This window comes from Nycticebus coucang, chromosome 15 (genome assembly GCF_027406575.1).
Source record: "Nycticebus coucang isolate mNycCou1 chromosome 15, mNycCou1.pri, whole genome shotgun sequence".
NCBI classification, from domain to species: domain Eukaryota; kingdom Metazoa; phylum Chordata; class Mammalia; order Primates; family Lorisidae; genus Nycticebus; species Nycticebus coucang.
Window position 1 is genome coordinate 35,078,450 of NC_069794.1, and position 19,851 is coordinate 35,098,300.

The 19,851-nt window shown below is 39.7% G+C and overlaps 1 protein-coding gene across 3 annotated transcripts in view; it reads left to right on the forward strand.

The window, feature by feature from the left end:
* Nucleotides 1-19,851, forward strand: part of TBC1D4 (TBC1 domain family member 4) — a 223,642-nt gene that overhangs the window by 141,968 nt on the left and 61,823 nt on the right. For all 3 annotated transcript variants that reach the window (XM_053564151.1, XM_053564152.1, XM_053564153.1), the window contains exons 2-8: nucleotides 769-1,359; nucleotides 3,217-3,306; nucleotides 6,666-6,770; nucleotides 13,004-13,136; nucleotides 15,105-15,196; nucleotides 15,467-15,577; nucleotides 18,126-18,245. In XM_053564151.1, the coding sequence (XP_053420126.1) occupies nucleotides 769-1,359; nucleotides 3,217-3,306; nucleotides 6,666-6,770; nucleotides 13,004-13,136; nucleotides 15,105-15,196; nucleotides 15,467-15,577; nucleotides 18,126-18,245 (1,242 nt within the window). The remainder of the gene's footprint in view (nucleotides 1-768; nucleotides 1,360-3,216; nucleotides 3,307-6,665; nucleotides 6,771-13,003; nucleotides 13,137-15,104; nucleotides 15,197-15,466; nucleotides 15,578-18,125; nucleotides 18,246-19,851) is intronic.

Below are 19,851 nucleotides of genomic sequence, written 5' to 3' on the forward strand. Positions count from 1 at the left end.
AATGGACATTTGGGATGTCTGCAGTTTTTGAGTATTGTGACTAAAGCTGCTATGAATATCTGTGTAGAAGTCCTTATATGGACACATCTTCCAGTCTTCTAGATAAATCTTCAGGAGTATAATGGCTGGGTGGTGAGGCAGGTCTTTATTTAACTAGTAAGAAAATGCCAAGCAGTGTTATACAGCTGTGCTATCACTTTATGTTTCTGCATGCCATGTTCTGGACGCTCCACAGCCCGTGGGCACTTGGTCTTTTTCTGATGTTAGACATATTAATAGTTATGTCCTATCTTATTGTGGTTGTAAGTTGTGTTTTCCCTGATGGCTAATGCTGATGAGTAGTGTCTAGGTTTTAATCTCTTCATCCAAAACACTTATTTTATCCTCATTGTTGGAATTTTAATTCCTTTTAGCTGAGGCTAATACTTCTAAAAAATAATCAAAGGATAATATATTGTGACTTAAAGGTTGACAGTGGCTTATGTAGTCTTGTGGTTTTGTTTTTTTTGGAAACTAAAGGGGAAAGTATAACATGGCTATTCAATTTCAATTAATTTTCATTAAGTGTCATTAAATTTCGATTTTTACCTTGAAGTCATTTATGTCAGGTACCGTAACTGAGGTTTCTGCTCTGTCTCGTGTAGGAGCTACCACTTTCTGCATGTTTTTTGGGTGAAGATGCGTTCCATATGATGATACTTGGGCCTAGGTAAACGTAAATAATCTCAAAACGTTCAACTAAAACGAGGATTTGAAATTGTTTTCCAGGTTCCTGATGTGATCAGCAGCATACGGCAGTTATCTAAAGCGGCCATGAAAGAGGACGCCAAGCCCAGCAAAGATACTGAAGATGCCTTTTACAACTCTCAGAAGTTCGAAGTCTTGTACTGTGGAAAGGTGACGGTGACCCACAAGAAGGCCCCGTCCAGCCTCATCGATGACTGCATCGAGAAGTTCGCCCTGCACGAGCAGCAGCGCCTGAAGATCCAGGGGGAGCCGCGCGGCGCGGAGCCCGGACAGGACCTGGCCGTCCTGGAGGAGGCGGCGGCGCCCGGGTGTCCCCGAGACGGCCTGCCCGGGGAGGCGGACAGCGGGGTCGTCGGCTCCCACCCTGGCCTGCCTGGCGGGGCCAGCCAGCCTGCTCTGTTTGGCTCTCGGGTGTGCTTCCCCGAGCGGATTCTGGAAGATTCCGCCTTTGATGAGCAGCAGGAGTTCCGGTCTCGGTGCAGCAGCGTCACCGGAGCGCAGCGGAGAGTCCCCGAAAGCAGCCAGAAGCCGCAGCCGCGCCGCAGGCACGCGAGCGCCCCCAGCCACGTGCAGCCGTCGGACGCGGGCAAGAACCGCACCATGCTCTTCCAGGTACCAGCCCCGCGGGGCGCGCTCCGGGGGTCCGCGGAAACTGGGGGACCGAAGGTGTCTGGCCCCTTGCAGGTCCTCGTCCTGCTGACCCCCAGAGGCACGTCTCCATAACCGATCATCCAACTTTTATTTGAAACTAACATGGGAGAGTCCAGCACTGCTCTTAAATTTCAGTTAATTTTCATTAAATTTCAATTTGAACCTTGAAGTCATTTATGTCAGATAAATTTATGTCAGGGAAACAAATAACATTCTTCCTTAAATTCACATAGGGCAGGTGGAGAGAGAGAGAGAAAACAGGACGGTAGTAGGGGCTAGAGGCTGGCTGAAGTGTGGATTGTAAGGAATCAGGGAGCAGCGAAGGAGGAGAAAGAAGCCCTTCATTCCGCGTCTTGAAAACCTGTAGAAAGAGGGAGAATAGAATACAGTCCATCACAGGCATTTGCCTTGCATGGATTCTTCAATAAAGGCCTAACTGTAGAAAGCCAATCTTGCAGAGGGTTTAAAGGTATAGATTGGAGATAATGTGATTTGGTATGGAGAAACAAAGGCAGGAATTTCTAGAAGAAAAACAGAAAAGTCCAGAGACTCAGAGGTGCATTCTCAATTGAGAATACACCAGTTTTTACTCTGTGTCACACAAAAGAGAAGGTTAAAGGATCACTGTTGGCCCCGAAAATGTACTGTCAGGCTGTTAAAATAATTTCGTACAAGTTATGTTACTGGAAAGATAAGTATTAATTCTAAAAATATTTTTTGAATGATATACAAGGTATAGAATATGTCAAGTTCCACTTAAAAGAACTTAATGCAAAATAATGCCTTGTAGAGAAAGTCTTCAATTCTCAGTTTGTAAGATTTGAGGTTTCTTGACCAAAATAAATAAATAAATAAAAAGAGTGCCTGTTCTTTTATCCTGTTACAAAGAACTCCTGAAAAGGAAATTCCACAGTGTACTTTGGTAAACAGCCCCAGTATGTAACATTTGCTTTACCAGAAGTTCATGTTTTTTTTTTTGTTGTTGTTGAGACAGAGTCTCACTGTACCGCCCTCGGTAGAGTACCGTACCGTGGCGTCACACGGCTCACAGCAACCTCTAACTCTTGCGCTTAGGCGATTCTCCTGCCTCAGCCTCCCGAGTAGCTGGGACTACAGGCACCTGCCACAACGCCGGGCTATTTTTTGTTGCAGTTTGTCCGGGGCTGGGTTTGAACCCGCCACCCTTGGCATATGGGGCCGGCGCCCTACTCACTGAGCCACAGGTGCATGTTTTTTTTTTCTGTGCTATGGCTGGGCATGTATCAAGACTCATGAGAGACTGTTTGCTGATAAGTTAACTGAGTTTCGCTTCTTCATTGGTCTATCAGATTTGTTCTTCTCAGCTAGTCCCAGTCCTTGCTGTTAATTTTTCTGAATGGTTGTTTATTTTCAGAAATGTTAACGTATCAGCCCAATTACCTACATATCACTTTGCTCACCATTTGGGAGAATATATTTATTGATAAGTTATCAATAACTAAATAATTTATCAATAAATAACTGAGATTTTAATAAATCATAAATTGAGCAAAGGTTGCACATTTTTTTGAAAAAGACAGTTGTTTCTAATCTGAGAAGAGATGGTTTTGTATCTTAAAATTGAAGACTAATTTAATTTTCATGATTTTCTGACGAAGGGAAGAAATGTTTTAAGGCAGCTGCTGTTTGGGGTTAAATTATTGGTTGGATTGAATGTTGGAAAACATGTGATGTATAATGGGGGTATAGCATTTGAACCTGTATTCGTAGTTGAATAAGTAATTGTGATATAGTAGACGCTTGTGAGTTGAAATTAATTAGAATGCTTTTATTTTTAAGGTTGGACGATTTGAGATTAACCTTATCAGTCCAGACACTAAATCACTTGTGCTAGAAAAGAATTTTAAAGATATCTCCTCTTGTTCTCAGGTATGTGTCAAAGTAAATTACAATATTTGAAGGAACCAGCTAAAGCTATAATAGGGCTTAAACCCCTTTAAATTTTTAATATTTTTTGAAATATTAATTTTTTTAAAGAGAATTTTGTCTTAAACTGAGTGCATTTAAGTGTCCCGATTTGAGTCAACTCTCTTCATAATGCCACTTCATCAAATCTTTTCCACTGATGGAATTTTAGTGGTGGTGAGTTCTTTTGAAAGTAAGTTCACACTTAGTGTTCCCCAGAATCTCAGGTTGTGGGACCCGTGGGTGTGACTGAGTCATGTTTGCTCTTTATACCATGGTAGGTCATAAAAGGAGAACTGGTAGCTTCAACTTATTTTGATGCTCCAAGCTATTTTAATGCTAAATTTTGAAAATATGGTTTTGGTATTTTTGTTCTTTGATCTGTTTTTAATTCACAAACTATGTATTTGAATGCTTTAAAAATAATTAATATGGTCAGATATGTAGAAGATTATCTGAGTAGGCATGAAACTAATGTCCTTATGGCCGAAGTAATAATTTCAAAATTTATCTAGAAGTTTAGAGCTACCTAGCTATATTGTAAGCATAAAAAATAATTTTTGAAAATCAGGATAAAAGAAGTAGCTCAATGGAAATGTGGGAAAGTTAAGTTTGAACCTCTGAGGAGGTCCTTAGAATTGAGAATTAACTCTTTTCAAGCCTAGTGACTTAAGATGCCTTCAAGGAGCTGAATCTTGCCATAGTTTCTACTTATATTTTAATGTTGAAAAATCATGACTGCCTATTATTTTTTCTTTGTTTTCCTTCTTTAAAAATTTTTTTTTAGAGTTAGCATTGCCATAGATACAATATTCTTTTTTTTTTTTTTTTTTTTTTTTTTTTGAGAGAGAGAGAGAGAGTCTCACTTTGTAGCTCTCAGTAGAGTGCTGTGGTGTCACAGCTCACAGCAACTCTTAGGCTTAAGCAATTCTTTTGCCTCAGCCTCCCAAGTAGCTGGGACCACAGGCACCCACCACAATGCTGGGCTATTTTTTTTTTTGTTGTTGTTGTTGTTGTTGTTGTAGTTGTCATTGTTGTTTAGCAGGCCGGGGCCGGGTTCCAACCCACCAGCCTCGATGTATGTGGGCGACGCCCTAACCATTGAGCTACAGGTGCCAAGCCTAGATATGATATGAAAAATGTCAGGAGAATTATCTGTCTTACTGCTTTCCTTAGTCTCAGGCAATAGGGTTTACTTCTGATATTTTGTTTTAATGTTTTCTATTATATGGAGACATTAAATTTTGTCGTGTAGATAAAAATTTCTTCTCTAATAACTTAGAGCAGAAGCAGTTGAATATAGAAATTTGGTAGAAAGATTATTTTCTCTAAGTAAAAAAGAATGTATTCAGCATTCTTGTAATTGCCAGTACACTTGGGGTCCCTGCCAGATCTAAGCTGTATGAGGGCAGGTGTCTCAGGCTGCATTGTCTTATTCTATAGGATGTCAGAGGCAGATCTGCTGAAATAGCTCCAACTCTGAGGTGGTCGATACGTGTTCAATAACTGAGCACTTTGTACGTGTTGGGCCTTGTGCCAGGTACTGCAGAGAAAGTGAGTGAACCAAACGCAGGTTCTGCCCCCCAGAGCACCAGGCGACATCCTCAAAACCTGTGCCTCCCGCCCCATGCTCCCAGTCTCCCAGTCCCAGTGCGAAAACTCACAATGCTCCCCTAGCATCCAAAGGAAAAAAATAATAGAAAAAAGAATCAGTCAAACAAAATATATAAAATTGGGAGCTGAAATATGAAATTTTGCTTTGAAATTGATTTTTGCAGTTAAAATATGATTTTTGCTTTTTAAAATGTTATTTAAAGGTAAGCTTTGGATTCGGATATTCTGGTTCAACAAAGAAATGAAACAAAAGCATGAGCGAAATTTGTGCAAGGCCTTTCTTTAATCAGAATGATTGTCACGTTAACCATCTGCTCCTCTCTGAGTGGCCCTGCTCTTTTATGACTTCTTGCCCCAAAGCTGGACTGGCAGAATGTGGCTGCATTTGGGAGCAGCCTGCTTTTTAACACTGCACACCTAGAAATGTTTCTTTCTTCAAAATCTGTAGGACTGTTTGCCTGGCAAGCATGTAAACAGGAAGGGGTTTTCTTTACTGGAAACATTGCCACTGACTGAGCTAATGAGGGCCTATGAATTTTTCCCATTTAGTACTAAGTTAGTAAAAGATACTCTTAAGTCATTAATGGGTTGTACCATATTGAGGCCCGGGTGGTGGAGTGGGGGGAGTGAGGAGGGTGTTCAGTAAGAGCAAAAAGTCAGAGGAAGAGATTAAAATCCAGGTTGATTATCTGAAGGTCAAATGTGGGATTTGTGGCCATATTTGATCCTTATGTCTGTTGTATGTGGGTGGCTTACTTCTATCTCATAAATTACAAACTTACTCCTCCTTACTAGGTTTTTCTTTTCGCTAGAGTTGATTTCCTTTTTCTACATCCACTGGATATAGTGAGCTTATTATAACAAAGGTAGTGGTTACCATTTATCCAACTTTTCAGCAACTATATTTCTTAATTCTAAATCTCAAACATTCCTGACCATAAGTGCTGTTACTCCTTAGTGTCTTAGAATGAAACATGGATGCTCAGACATAATTATTATCAAGCCAACACAATATTTCACACTTGGCAGATAAGTTCAACCAAGATCTAAGCACAGACCTAACTTGAAAGTTTTTTTCTTTTCACTTGAATTTAGGTGACTTCAGGGCAGCTTTCAATTTTTTGCTTACGAGACTTTTTCAAGTATTTTGCTTGCTATTAAAATACCACGGTGTTGTCTACATACTGGTATATTTGTATTCTGATTGAATGAAAGTCACAGATGATTCTAAATTTGTTACTTAATATAGCTGAGGTTATTTAGCCTACGTTCAGGAAGTACACAGACAATGATTTGTGAATATCAACACCTGATTGGCACCTGCAATGATTTCTTTAACATATCAGCCTTTGAGCAGTGTGGTTCCTTGAGTGTCTATACATAGACGGATATTCTAGTATTTTTATGCATACTTTAGGAATTTGCATGCCATTTAATTCTAATATTGTCAGCATTAGTTTTTCTCAGATCTAAGCCTTAGCCTTAGAGTTGTCTGATAAAACTCTGTGACTCAGGGCCACAGGAGGAAAAATACTGATGGTATAATCCACTCTATCTTATAAGAAAACTGGTACTCCAAGTTTGCAAAAAATGGAGTTTTCAATTTATTGTCTTCTTAGGCAGTCTGAGGAGTCATCGTAAACCCTGTTCTTGATCTGAGAAAAACAGATCCCATTACTCCTGTCTTGCCCTTCTCTCCTGCCATCTAGGGTATAAAGCACGTGGACCACTTCGGCTTTATCTGTCGGGAGTCTGCAGAGGCTGGGCTAAGCCAGTACACTTGTTACGTGTTCCAGTGTGCCAGTGAGTCGCTGGTAAGTGGGATTACTGCTGTCCGTGTGCTCCAGCACATCCGTTAAACAGAAGATTCATCTCTTAGGAACCCAAGTTTGAAAATAGCTATCAGTGGGCAAAGAAGAAAACATCTAGAAATAAGTTTTTGCCCTTCAAAGCTGCACAATGGTAGAAAAACAAAAACAAATGGTCATGGTAATTTTTAAGCTTAGATTTTTTTTTTAGCAAAAGTGTCTGAGTTTAGTAAACCCAGTCATGTTACCGGAAGTATTTTTAAAAGGTAGGAAAAGATGAACAGGACAAAAGCTGTTGTTTTTCCCATTGCTCATTTAAGACAATAAGGAAGTCACTAATCTCTTATTTTCTTGTTACAGCATATCTCAGAGGAGATAATATTTATATTCACAGGGTAAAGAGCTAATTTTGTTCTTTTCCTTTATTTTATTAGCTCCCGTCTTCATTTCTTAAATACTTTGTTCTTTGTGGTCTTATTTTAACCTTTATTTACTTTCTTGGGAATTTCTGTTCAACAGTGTCCCCTCCTGCTTTCTATCATGGGGACAGTTGGAGTTCAGGAGGAAATATGTAAGGCAGGTTTGGAAATGTAGCTAAGCAACTAATGTTGATCCTCCTCCCCCGCCCGGGTCTTTATTTATTCTTCCACCCGTGGTGCTCCCTTAACCATTTTAACACAAACCTTCAGATAGATACATCATTGTTATTTGAAAAGTTCACATAAAGTATTTTCTTAGACATATAATCATTCCACCAGCATTTCTCCCTGGGAGACATATACAGTTTAGACGAATATAAACCATCCAGGCAGCATTGTCCTTGAGTCCTTGGTTTGTGCTACAATCGTCCCTTTCCAGGGTGGACCCTGAGGTTAGGAATGATAAAGAATTGGGAGGAAAAAAAAAAGTGGGAGAGATTTGGTCCCAAGGCACCCTGGTGGTCTCTACCTTTTCTCTCAGGAATGTAAAATTCCCATCCTTCACAATTTCCTCTCCTAGAGAATTCCATCTCCTTTTCCTTCTCCCTCTAAATGATTAACCATACCCATGAAATATCCACGCATTGATATCAAGGTGACCCTTGCTAAATAGGTTCAGTTTAGGACTTGGAATGGAAATTTGAGGTTGTCATTATGTAAATGACAGTGAAAGAGCTGGGAGTGGATGAGCACCTAAGGGGAAGAAAGAGAAAGAAAACCAAAGAAAGCCAACACCCCAACACTGGGAAATGCCAGCCAATTAAGAGGTGGGTAGAAAAAGTAGTGTATTTTTTCACCCACACCCATGGCTCCCTACCCATGCCCTGCCCCCCTCACACCTCCCTGTGAGCGTCTTCCTATCTAAGGTGCATCCTTCTACTGTGTTTGGGATCCCTGATTCTCCTGCCCTTCCAGAACCTGCCACGCATGTACATCCCATGTTTTATTTTGGCTGCATCATTTACTCAGCTTCCTTGTTTAGAAACCCAAATGCGTTCTTTTTCACCTACGTCCCATTGTTCACCCAGTGAATCAAAGATAGAAATGTCTCCCTCACCTATTTATCCTCCTCTTCCTCTTTGCTGGCGTTCATCTTCTTTACTTGAACTCTGTGTCAGTGTCCTAATTAGTCTTCCTATCACTGATTTAAACTGCTGTCTATTCATTTTCTACATTATATTATTTTATTTCCCACAAGATTTCCTCTGCAGAACCTATTTCATGCCTCACCATTAAGAGAAAACATCTAGCTTATCTGGCCAACCCGAGGGGTGGCGGGGGGCATCTTCTTTCTCCTGCCTTCTCTGCTGTAGTTGCACACTCAGCCCTGAAGGCCTTGCCCTTTTGTGACGTCGTCACACACGCTGTTCTGTCTCACTAGCTGTTCTCTGCGTATGACCACAAAGCCAGGTGTGATGGTTGGCATGACGCTGCTTTTAGTTTGGTTTGCCTAGTGAAAGCAGCACAGGGGACCCACCCGCCTGAGCTCCAGGCTTCCACACATGGCTGCAGCTCTCTGCAGGCCCCAGTGGCTCACAGAAGTGCAGCTGGAGCTCAGAGCTGGGTAGAAAAGCATGGTGTATTTTTTTCACCCACACCCAGGGCTCCCTACCCATGCCCTGCCCACCTCACACCTCATTCACAGAAGTGCAGCTGGAGCCCAGAAGTCACCATTCAATGCTTGGAAGGAGGAGTCTGCCTTGTCAGAGGATGCCAGGACGTGCTGCCTTTCACATTGTCAGGCAGGTGGGGAAGCGGGCCAGGTCAGCCTTAGCCTTCACATGGCCCTGAACAGGGCGCTTGTGCGGTGCCTTGCTAATCTTTCACATGCATTTTCTTACTGCTCGATGGGAAGTAAAGCTGGCCTGGTCCTGCTCTACTATAACCTGAGTACCCTTCCTCTTCTTGTTTTACTACGTATGTTTCAGGACCCATCCAGAATAGCACATCCTACAGAAGCCTCTCGTGACCCTTTCCCCCCGGAATTGGCTTCTTTGTTTGCTCTGTGGTCACTGTCTTACTACACCTGTTCACAGTCGCTAACCTGCTTGCCTGTGCCCACACTTGCTCATGTGTTTGCCTAACTATCTGCTCCTCTAGACTGTGAATGTCACAGCTGGGATCAGCTCTTATTTATGCCATGTCACTGGGGTTTCTAGGATCACAGGTGTTTGAAGTTTTTGTAGTTTGAATGATTGATTGACTGCCTTGCTCTTCCCTTCAGGCAGTCACGTTCTAGGGCGGGTTAATCTCTGATCACTGGATAGCTTGCACTAAAAGGAAAACTATGTAAAACTGTACTTCCAGTCTATTTCACAACAGGTTTTGTTTTGCTCTTAGTTTTTAGTATTTTCGTTTTTCCTTCATGCATACAGAATGAGTTTTGGAAACAGAGGCTCACAGTGGACGAGTCTGGGGACATGCTGCATTTTCCCACCTAACCTGCTTTGTGACTACGGCAACAGACCAGACTGGTCATGAATGCTTTTCTATTTCTTGAAGCTGTCAGAGTCTTGAGTTTTGGCATCATTTCTTAGTAACAGGCCTATGCTAGGATCTTTCAAACCCTGTTTACTCTGATTGTATCAGTAAGCATCTTAACTGAATAGCGAAGACACCTGAACTTTAAAAGCAAGAAAAAGCAAATGTAAATTTTCTGCATAACAGAGAGTAGCTTAAGCGGCTGACTTACAGATAAAATAATACAGTCAATTGAATACTATCAGTCTGAGCAGTGTTAGGATTGATGCTACTTGTGTAAAACAAAGTATTGCCAAACCTAGTATGTGGATTTATCTTCTCTGAATAGCAAGAACACACAATTAGTATTTTCTTTGCTTCTTTGTAACAATATGAATTTGTTAGCAATATAGCCTTCTGATGGGCCCTGGAAGTTACACTGAAGTTTAGAAGGCTCAGTTCTTTCTTTTCTCTTCCCTTCCCTCCTTCCCTCCCTTTTTCTGTTCTTCTCTCTTTTAAAAAATAGGTGCTGGCAGGTAGCTTTTTCCTGTTTAGTCAACTCTTGAGATCTGTAGAAAATATTTCTTCAGCAGTGCTTTTTCCAAAATTAAAGCATGTGAAAAAGGTACAGTTTACTGCTACTTGTAGACAAAAGAAAGTAAACTCCATAGATGCAGACAAAAATATTCAAAGAAAATAAGAGTGTAACTAAAAGAAAAAAAAAATCCAAACTACTCAAGATCCAGAATTTGCTTGTCGTTAATAGTTAATGAAATAAACATAGTATTTACTAGAAATATTAGCATATTGATAGAGGAATGAGGTATAAAGTCCAGGAAGTTATCTCTTCCATCCAGTGTTGAGTATACTTGTAAAAGTAAATCTTAGAAAGCTAAAGAGAAGTGGAGAGGGTAGCAGATAAAGAGTCAAGTTCAGGGTTTAGACCTACATTTTGTAATAATGCAGAAAAGTTGCAGTTGTTTCAGAGAAGAGCAGTAATCTATGAAAAGTTTATTACCTGAAGAAAAATGGACATAACTGACATCATTTAGCTTAGGAACAAGAAGTATAGGAGCTGATTGCAGCCATCTGAACAAATGTGAGAATTCACACACAGTATAGAACAAATCAGATGGGCTTAACATCTCACAAACGTGAGAACATTTCAGTATGTGGGTGAAGGAGTAGACACTGAAGCAGACCATTGCCTTCTTGTTAACTATAGTTAAAATAGGGATGAGCTGTTGTTCTTTATTGGATAGTTTGAAATTTAAATTTTCCTGGAGAATTAGATTAGATCGTCTCTTGAAGTCCTTTCACATTCTGAGAGCCTTAGATTTATTCTAAAATGCCATAAAATACGTGTTTGGTATATAATGTAAAAATGTAAATGTTTACATATTTATGTGATGTAAATGTTTATGAGCATTGTTTTTTATTATGGATTCCCCCCACCCCAGTATCATAAATTGGCTGCCTCTATCCCATTTCATGCTTCTCATTGGGAATTTAATTTTGCCAAAAATAGCAAACTTTCTGTTTGCATATGTTGATTTATCTTTGCCTTTTCATTGCTTTTAATCTTTTGATATATTTATGGTTTTGTTGTTGTATCTAGACTAAAATTACTAAGTTATTCATGGTACACTAACATGAACTTTTAGTTGCACTGATCCCACCACAGAATTTGTGCGTCATGTGGAAAAGTGGTGGATTTTAGAAAATAAGACATTTATAATTTTAGAATTCAAATAAAATTTTTAGTAATATTTTTGGGCAGGAGAAGTTGGTAGCCACATTTCACACCATTGAAATTGCCTCTTCTTGTTTCATCTAGAAATAGGGAAGAAAACACCCAAGTGTAACATTTCTACTGGAGGCCTTTTACAAGGCAGTATTATTAAATAAGAAAGCTATTTATATTATCAGGCAGATTAGTAAACCCTTCAGTGTCTTAAATAAATGAGAAACAAGAAAATAGAAATAAATGAACATCCGAATAATAATTAAAATAGCTTTTGGGTACATAACAAGGCAAATGAAATCAAAATGCAAAGGCATTAAACATGTAGTGTTTTTATTTATTTCCAAGAATTAGAAATCGTTATGTTTTGGTTACAGACTAAAATAGTTCATGAATAATTCATTATTCACAGAGGAAGGTGAAATTATTTATAAGCCTTTTTTTTAAAGGTTATTATATAATAAAACATGACTGAATAATGCCTCACTGCTTAGTGTTTCATCTCTCTTTTCAGGAGTATTAGAAGAGTGAAGTTTCCTTTTCTCTTAGGTTCTTCATACACTCAAATGCAGAAGTAGATTAAATCCTTAAAATAATGACTTATTCTTAAACCAGGCCATAGGGAAAGGGTAAAAAGAGAATTAAAAACATGGTTTACCAAGCATGGTAAATGATTTTGAATATCAAAGCCAGTTTGGATGAGTCCCTTCCTGCTCAAGTAGCTCTGCCATGCAAGTTTCGTGATTTGATCTAAGTCCATTGGAGGGTGGAAGAATCACACCTTCCATTGGTGATCGGGTCACAGAAAGGGAAATAACAACCTAAAGTTGGTTTAACAGTGCGTGAGGATGAACCTGTTTGGTTTGAAAGCAGCAGCTGGATGAGTCTCGATTCGCATTTCTTGACTATGTCAATGGAAGAGCAAGAAAGAAGCTGGCTGGTTGCTTCTCAGCTGTGGGCTGGTGGTGGGACCCAGCTCAGACATCATGATGTCAGGACTTGTCAGTGTCACAAATCAGAAGGGGACTGATGTAAGAACTGTTACTCATTTGAAGTTAGAGTTTGTAAGAATTCATTTCCCCCCAGAACATCACTTAAACACATTTTGTTTTTACACTAAAAGTAATGTAGAAGAATAAAGTAAATAGGATACCTATTACCAGAAGTGAGTGTTGAACCTATCCTGTTGCTCCTTATGTGTGGCAGATGAAACTTCCTAAGGGGTCTTTATCCGATAAACCAGTTAGTTACACAAAGACCTGATGGACTAATTAAACTGGAATAGCGTGGCTCTCAGTGGGATTTGAAAATAGCATTCGAGTAACAGATCGGTATTTTATTACACATATTGAGACTTACTTCATCTAGCTTTGAGTTATATGTATGAAAAGTCTACCTTTAAGCCTTAATCTCTTCCCTCTGCCAGCTCCGTAGTTATCAACATTCAGTTATTGATTATTTAGTCAGCATCAACAAAGGCTCACGGAGCTGTTGAGTTTTTAGCACTACCATGAAAGCAAACGTTCATGGACCTGAGTTTTGTTTTCTTTTTGTAGGTGGATGAGGTCATGCTGACTCTGAAGCAGGCTTTCAGTACAGCTGCCGCCCTGCAGAGCGCCAAGACCCAGATTAAGCTGTGTGAGGCCTGCCCCATGCACTCTTTGCATAAGCTCTGTGAAAGGATCGAAGGTACAGTACGATGTGGCCTTGGCAAAAGACAGAGTTTGCTTTGGCATTTGGGAAATGAGAAAATCCTTACTGTCCTTGAATGGTTCTTTGTTTCTATGTGAAACAAGAACCCAAAGAGTCATTTCTCATGTCCAGTCAAATTTAAGTGTGCTGTCAGTCTCTGCAGTGTGCTTGACTTTCTCTCTCTGCCCTTCTCTTTCTTTCTCTTTTGAAGACAAACTCAAGAAAGAGACTTATATTTCCCACAGTTCTTAAGACTGCTATGTACATAGTGAGAATTGGCCAGATATTTGTTGGATGAACAAAGAGAGGCAAAACCATCACAGAATGTCTACTGTTTATTTAATATCCCCCCCTTCCCCCCAGTTAACTGGTGATGCGTTCCTTTTTTTTAAAGTTCAGAACTGTAATGAAACTTGCTTGGTTTTTGAAAGACACTTGTAAATGAAAGAGATAATAGAGGTGATATTATAAAGGTTTCCTTTTCTTTCCTTTGCTTTTCCTTCTTTTTATGGAGAGAGAGTCTGGCTCTGTCACCTGGGCTAGAGTGCCATGGCATCAGCAAAGCTCACAGCAACCTCAAATTCCTGGGTTCAAGAGATCTTTCTGCCTCAGCCTCCCAAATAGCTGGGATTATAGGTGTCCATTGCATTGTCCAGCTAATTTTTTCTATTTTTAATAGACATTGGGTCTCACTCTTGCTCAGGCTGGTCTTGAACTCCTGAGTCCAAGGGATCCACCTGCCTTGACCTCCCAGAGTGCTAGGATTATAGGAGTGAGCCACCACACCCAGCCCTTTTATTTTTCTTCCCTAGATGGGGTCTTGCTCTATCGCCCACACTAGACTGCAATGATGTTGTCATGCCTGAATATCTCATTGCATCCTCAAACTCCTGGGCGCAAATGATCCTTTGGCCTCAGCCTTCTGAGTAGCAGGGACTATGATACGTGCCTCCAGGCCCAGCTAATTTTTTCTATGTTTAATAGAGATGGGGTCTTGCTCTGCTGCCAAGGCTGGAGGCAGGATTTTTAAAAAAATGTGTTATAAAGGAGGAGGAAAGGGTTTGAGGAAGAGGTGACCCTGAGATTCAACTTCCCTTTCTTCTCATTATTTCTTACTAACAAAAGACCTTGGAAACAGCTGCACAAGAGAAGAAATACAGGTTTATAAACATTTGTTAAATGTCCACTCTGGATCAGGCATTGTGCTAGGTGCTAGGAGACAGAAATGATGGAGATGTGAACTGTGTCTCCCAGGGGCTTCCAGTCTAGAGTGGAAGAAAGAATGGGCGGTAACAAATGCAATTCAGTATGATACGTGTTATAATGGATGAGAAGAGTGCAAATTATTCATAAAAAAAGAATGGTCTAGAGACATTGCAAATGAATCTGAATATTACATTGAAATAGTTCTTGATCGCACAGTTGTTCAAACACACAATAAATATTGCTAGTCATCACTGATTTCACCATGTGCCTGTGATTCTGCCTATTGAATAGAAAGTAGCTGGGACTAAAGGCACATACCACTGTGCCCAGCCTTATTCTTTCTTCTGAAATACCAAGTTGTAAGCTTCTAAATTTTTATGATCAAGACTAGCATTCAACCTTTATTTCCCTGCCATGTTCTAGGATAATGTTAATTAACCTGTGCGTATCTAGGGTGGCTAAGTTTATTAGCACCTTAAGTGGTATCTGGTTGTGCTTGGCATCATGTAGAAATTTCTTGTTAGTAATTCTAACTCCAGGGTCACTGCAGGGAGCTGTTGATTTTGGTAGAGAGATTTTTCATCTAGTTTTAATCATTTCAGTGTAGGACTTCCAGGTTTGTTGTAGGCAGGAACATGTCTCCTTGAGAAGATTTAAATTCAGAGCCTGCTGGGGAAGGGATGAACTGTGGCACATTACCAGCCTAGACCTTTGCTGCTGGGCTCTGTTTAATACTTCCCCTCATCCTGTTTTCCTTAGGTCTGTATCCCCCAAGAGCCAAGCTGGTAATTCAGAGGCATCTCTCATCCCTGACAGATAACGAGCAAGCTGACATCTTTGAAAGAGTGCAGGTAACATTGTTCGCGGGTCTCATAAATAAGATATAAACAATGAGAACTGGATTGTGTTTTTATGAGTTACTTTCTTCACTCCTCTGCTTGAAGTTAAAGATGTGTGTGCTGTAGTACTCTCTGGGAGAACGAGAGTGCCCCTGTTACCTTAGCTTCTGTGTGCGGACAAAACCCTTAGCTTGCTTTACATTTGTCTGCCAGACAAGGTAAAATAAAAGCAGAGAAGCTGCGTCGCCTTACTGTGCTTGCTTTGGTTTGTCTGTTGAACAGAAAATGAAGCCAGTCAGTGACCAAGAGGAAAATGAACTTGTGATCTTACACCTGCGGCTGCTGTGTGAAGCCAAACAGAAGACGCACGTGCACATCGGGGATGGCCCGGTGGTGAGGAGATGTTTCCTCCTTGTTTTTGTTTATGGATCTAGTTAAATATCATGGAAGATGGGAAAGGAGTTTTTTCCTTTGTTGCTCACATCTTCTCTGGGACTAAAGTACTATCAGAATGTTTTCTTTTTCTTTTTTAAAAGCATTCTACTTGTTTTATAGTAAATTTTAGCAAGTACTGACACATTGAGCTAAAGAAATGATGGTTTTAAAATGTAAAATAGACCGCGTGAGGTGGCTCACGCCTATAATCCTAGCACTTTGGGAGGCCAAGGTGGGTGGATTGCCTGAGTTCACGAGTTCCAGACCAGCCTGAGCAAAAAGCGAGACCCCATCTCTACTAAAAATAGAAAAAGTGAGGCAAGAGGATTGGTTGAGCCCAAGAGTTGGAGGTTACCGTGAGCTATAATGATGCCATGATAGTTTATCCAGGCTGACAGCTTGAGACTCTGTCTCAAAAAAGAAAAAAAAAAAAGTAAAATAATTTGTTTTTGGTAAAAAAAGCAGTATAGGACAAATGTTTATGATCTAGAATGAACATATATAGCCAGTCACAGTGGCTCACAGCTGTAATCCTAGCACTTTGGGAGGCTGAGTTGGACAGATCACTTGAGCTTAGGAATTTGAGACCAGCCTGAACAAGAGTGAGACCTCCATCTCTACTGAAAAAAAATAAAAGAAAACCTAGCTGGGCATTGTGGTGGCCACCTATAGTCCCAGCTATTTGGGAGGCTGAGGCATGAGGATCTCTTGAATCCAAGAGTTTGGGGTTGCTGTGAGCTGTGATGATGCCATGGCACTCAACTCCAGGGCAACAGAGCGAGACTCTGTCTTAAAAATATATGGAATGAACATACATTTAAAAATTATATTAATCTATTATTCTATTTCACATTCTTCTGAGCATTTTATTACCACCCAAAAACTTAGACTGCACACATGAAAAGAACCAAAGCAGCAGTAATATTGGGTAAATGGCACCCGAGCTGCAGGCTACAGGATGACATTTTTGTGAACTTGGTTTAGAATTCATTCCTGGCTGCATATTTAGGTCAAGAAGGACCAGCAGAAGAAGTGTCCAAAGGGGATCATGATGTATTTACATCTTAATAAGACTAATTCTGGTTATGTCTTTATTTCACTATATATATAACAAATCACATTTGCTCATTGAACAGCACTTTTATATTTATTTATTTATTTATTTTTTGAGACAGAGTCTCAAGGTGTCACCCTGGGTAGGTACTGTGGCGTCACAGCTCATAGCAACTTCAAACTCTTGGGCTTAAGTGATTCTCTTGCCTCAGCCTCCCAAGTAGCGCTGAGGGCTACAGGCGCCCGCCACAATGCCCGGCTATATTTTTGTTTTAGATGTCATTGTTGTTTGGCAGGCCCGGGCTGAGTTTGAACCCGCCAGTCCTGTTTTATGTGGCTGGCGCCTTAGCCCCTGAGCTATAGGCGTCGAGGCTTCTTAACTGCCTGCTGAGTGTACCAAGCTTCACGTTTAGCTTGGTCTTTCAGTCTCTGATTTCTCTATCCTTTAGATGTTTTGTGAACACTCATTACAGATAAATCTCCCTGTGACATTACTTTCATAGTAATTCCCCTCTTCTTGTGAATTCAGACAAGTAATTTTTCCTATTTAACTGACACTTAAAAACGTTTGGAGTTTTTCTTCTGTCTTAGTTTCTTGTGTAACCTTCTATTTTAACAAATATATGCACTGGCTCCCTAACCCTTAAGCAATCCAGTCTGTGATTTTGCCAACACTCATCTCTACTTTTAGGGAAGACTTTTTTCTCCGAGTCTGAATCCTGTATCCTTTTCTTCCTATCCACTGAAACCTATAGTCCATCTTCAGACTTTGACATTTTATACCCACAGATGCTTTAAGTTGTTATTCCCTCCCCGAGCAAATTACAAGATTTCTTTCCTGAAGGTTTTCTGGCACTAAAGACCGTGTAATATACTTAGTAGTTGCTTGCTTCAATGAGGTAAAATCAATACAGAAGTTAATATAGTGGACACATCCTAAATTCTCATGTACTTTGGTTCTATCAGTGAATACTTGTTGATCTGAAAGATAAATGAAAATTAAAATAGAATTTTAGCAGAAGAATTAGCAGAATCCAGTTTTATTTGGAAGATGCTTTGTTTTTTACAACTTGTGTTCTTCATATTTTGACATAAAATATGTGCCTTAGAAAGTGATGGTTTTAGTTGTAGAGTAGCAGCAGATTTTATCCAGAATAACAGCAGTAAAAATTGACATCATAAGTTTAATTGTTGTCAAATGCAGCACGAATATATTAGTGGAAAGAAAGGGAAGATCTTATATATGTCTTTATTACTTATAATATTAAAAAAAACCTTTTCTTTATAATCTTTGTGTTCACATCATAGAACTTAACATCGTTACTTCTTATTAGGACTACTAAAGAATTTTTGTGTTTTTTTTTTTTAATGGCTTAGTGAAAAGCCTGTATTCACAATTTCATTTAACCTTGAATATTTCCAAATGAAAATTTATTTGTTTTTCTTTCTTCAGACAATTTCAAATAGTATAGTCCCGGAAAATGCGACAAGCAGCGGAAGGTTCAAACTTGACATTCTGAAAAATAAAGCTAAGAGATCCTTAACGAGCTCCCTGGAAAATATCTTCTCAAGGGTAAGATTAAATTGAGGATTTTTAAAAAAGTATTTATGTCTGTGTTTTCTAACTGTTTTGTTTCATTTTCAACTGAGTCACAGAAGATTTCCTTTTTTAAAAAAGGAAAATTACTAATATGACTAAATTAGTTATCACTTGTTTAAAATGATCTCTCAACATAAATTTCCTTCTGAAATTTAGGTATCTTCTAGGGCCTCTGTTATGTGAATTTGGCCAACAGAGATTTAGTAGCAGAAATAGGTGTATAGAAAAGGGGAAATACAATGTCAATGCCTGATACTATAAAACTTTTTTTTTTTTACAGTGAGCTAAGTTTAATTAGCACTTAAGAAAAAAATATATATATTTGCTTTTTGCAGTTTTTTTTTATTGTTTGGGATTCATTGAGGGTACAAAGAATTAGGTTATATTGATTGCGGTTGTTACATAAAGTCCCTCTTGTAATTGTGTCCTATCCTCAAGAGGTGTGCCACACACAATGACCCCCGACCCCCTCCTTCCTTCCCTCTCCCGATACCTCACTACCCTAACCCCACCTTGTATTAGTTCATCTACAGCCTTCATATTAGAATTGAGTACATTGGATGCTTGCTTCTCCATTCTTATGATGTTTTATTAAGAAGAATATGTTTCACCTCTCCAGGTTAATACAAAAGATATAAAGTCTCCATCTTTTTTAGTAGCTGAATAGTATTCCATGGTATACATGTACCACAGCTTGTTAATCCATTCCTGGGTTGGTGGGCATTTGAGTTGTTTCCCAACCCAAATTTTGGAGATTATAAATTAAGCTGAGATAAACAGTCTAGTGCATGTGTCCTTCTGATAAAAGAATTTTTTGCATTCTGGGTAGATGTCTAGTAATGAGATTGCAGGATCAAATGGGAGGTCTAATTTGAGTTCTTTGAGGATTCTCCATACGTCTTTCCAAAAGGGTTGTATTAGTTTGCAGTCCCACCAGCACTGTAAAAGTGTTCCCTTCTCTCCACATCCATGCCAGCATCTGCAGCTTTGAGACTTTGTAATGTGGGCCATTCTCACTGGGGTTAGGTGATATCCCAGGGTGGTTTTGATTTGCATTTCTCTGACAATCATGAGGGGAAAAACTTTTTTTTTTTTTTTTTTGGAGACAGAGTGTCATCCTGTCATCCCGGGTAGAGTGCTGGGGCTATAAAACTTAAAAAAAAAAAAAAAATTCCCATGTAAAGTTATAAAGAAGCCCTTTTTTGCCCATTATTAGGGGCTGATAAAAAATGCTGGAAATAGTATAAATTAATGGAAATTTATTTCGTTTAGTAAATTTATATATTGCATTTAAAACTAAATAAAATGCTTCCTTTGCACTCATTTTCATGTTCCTAATTCAATCTTAAATCTGTCAGGTAAGATCATGCTAGGCAGGGGGGAAATATTGACTCAGAGAAGGGAGACATTCCCCTACAGGGTACAGAGTGGAGGGGTGGCCTGATGCAGAGTATGGGAGCCCCATATGGTGAGGAGGGTAACAGCAGAGGAGGACACCTGGTTTGGGAAGTCAGAGGAGGTGGGGAGGCTCGGTGTCGTCAGAGCCAGAATGGAGGGGAGAAGGCATTCAGGGAGAAGG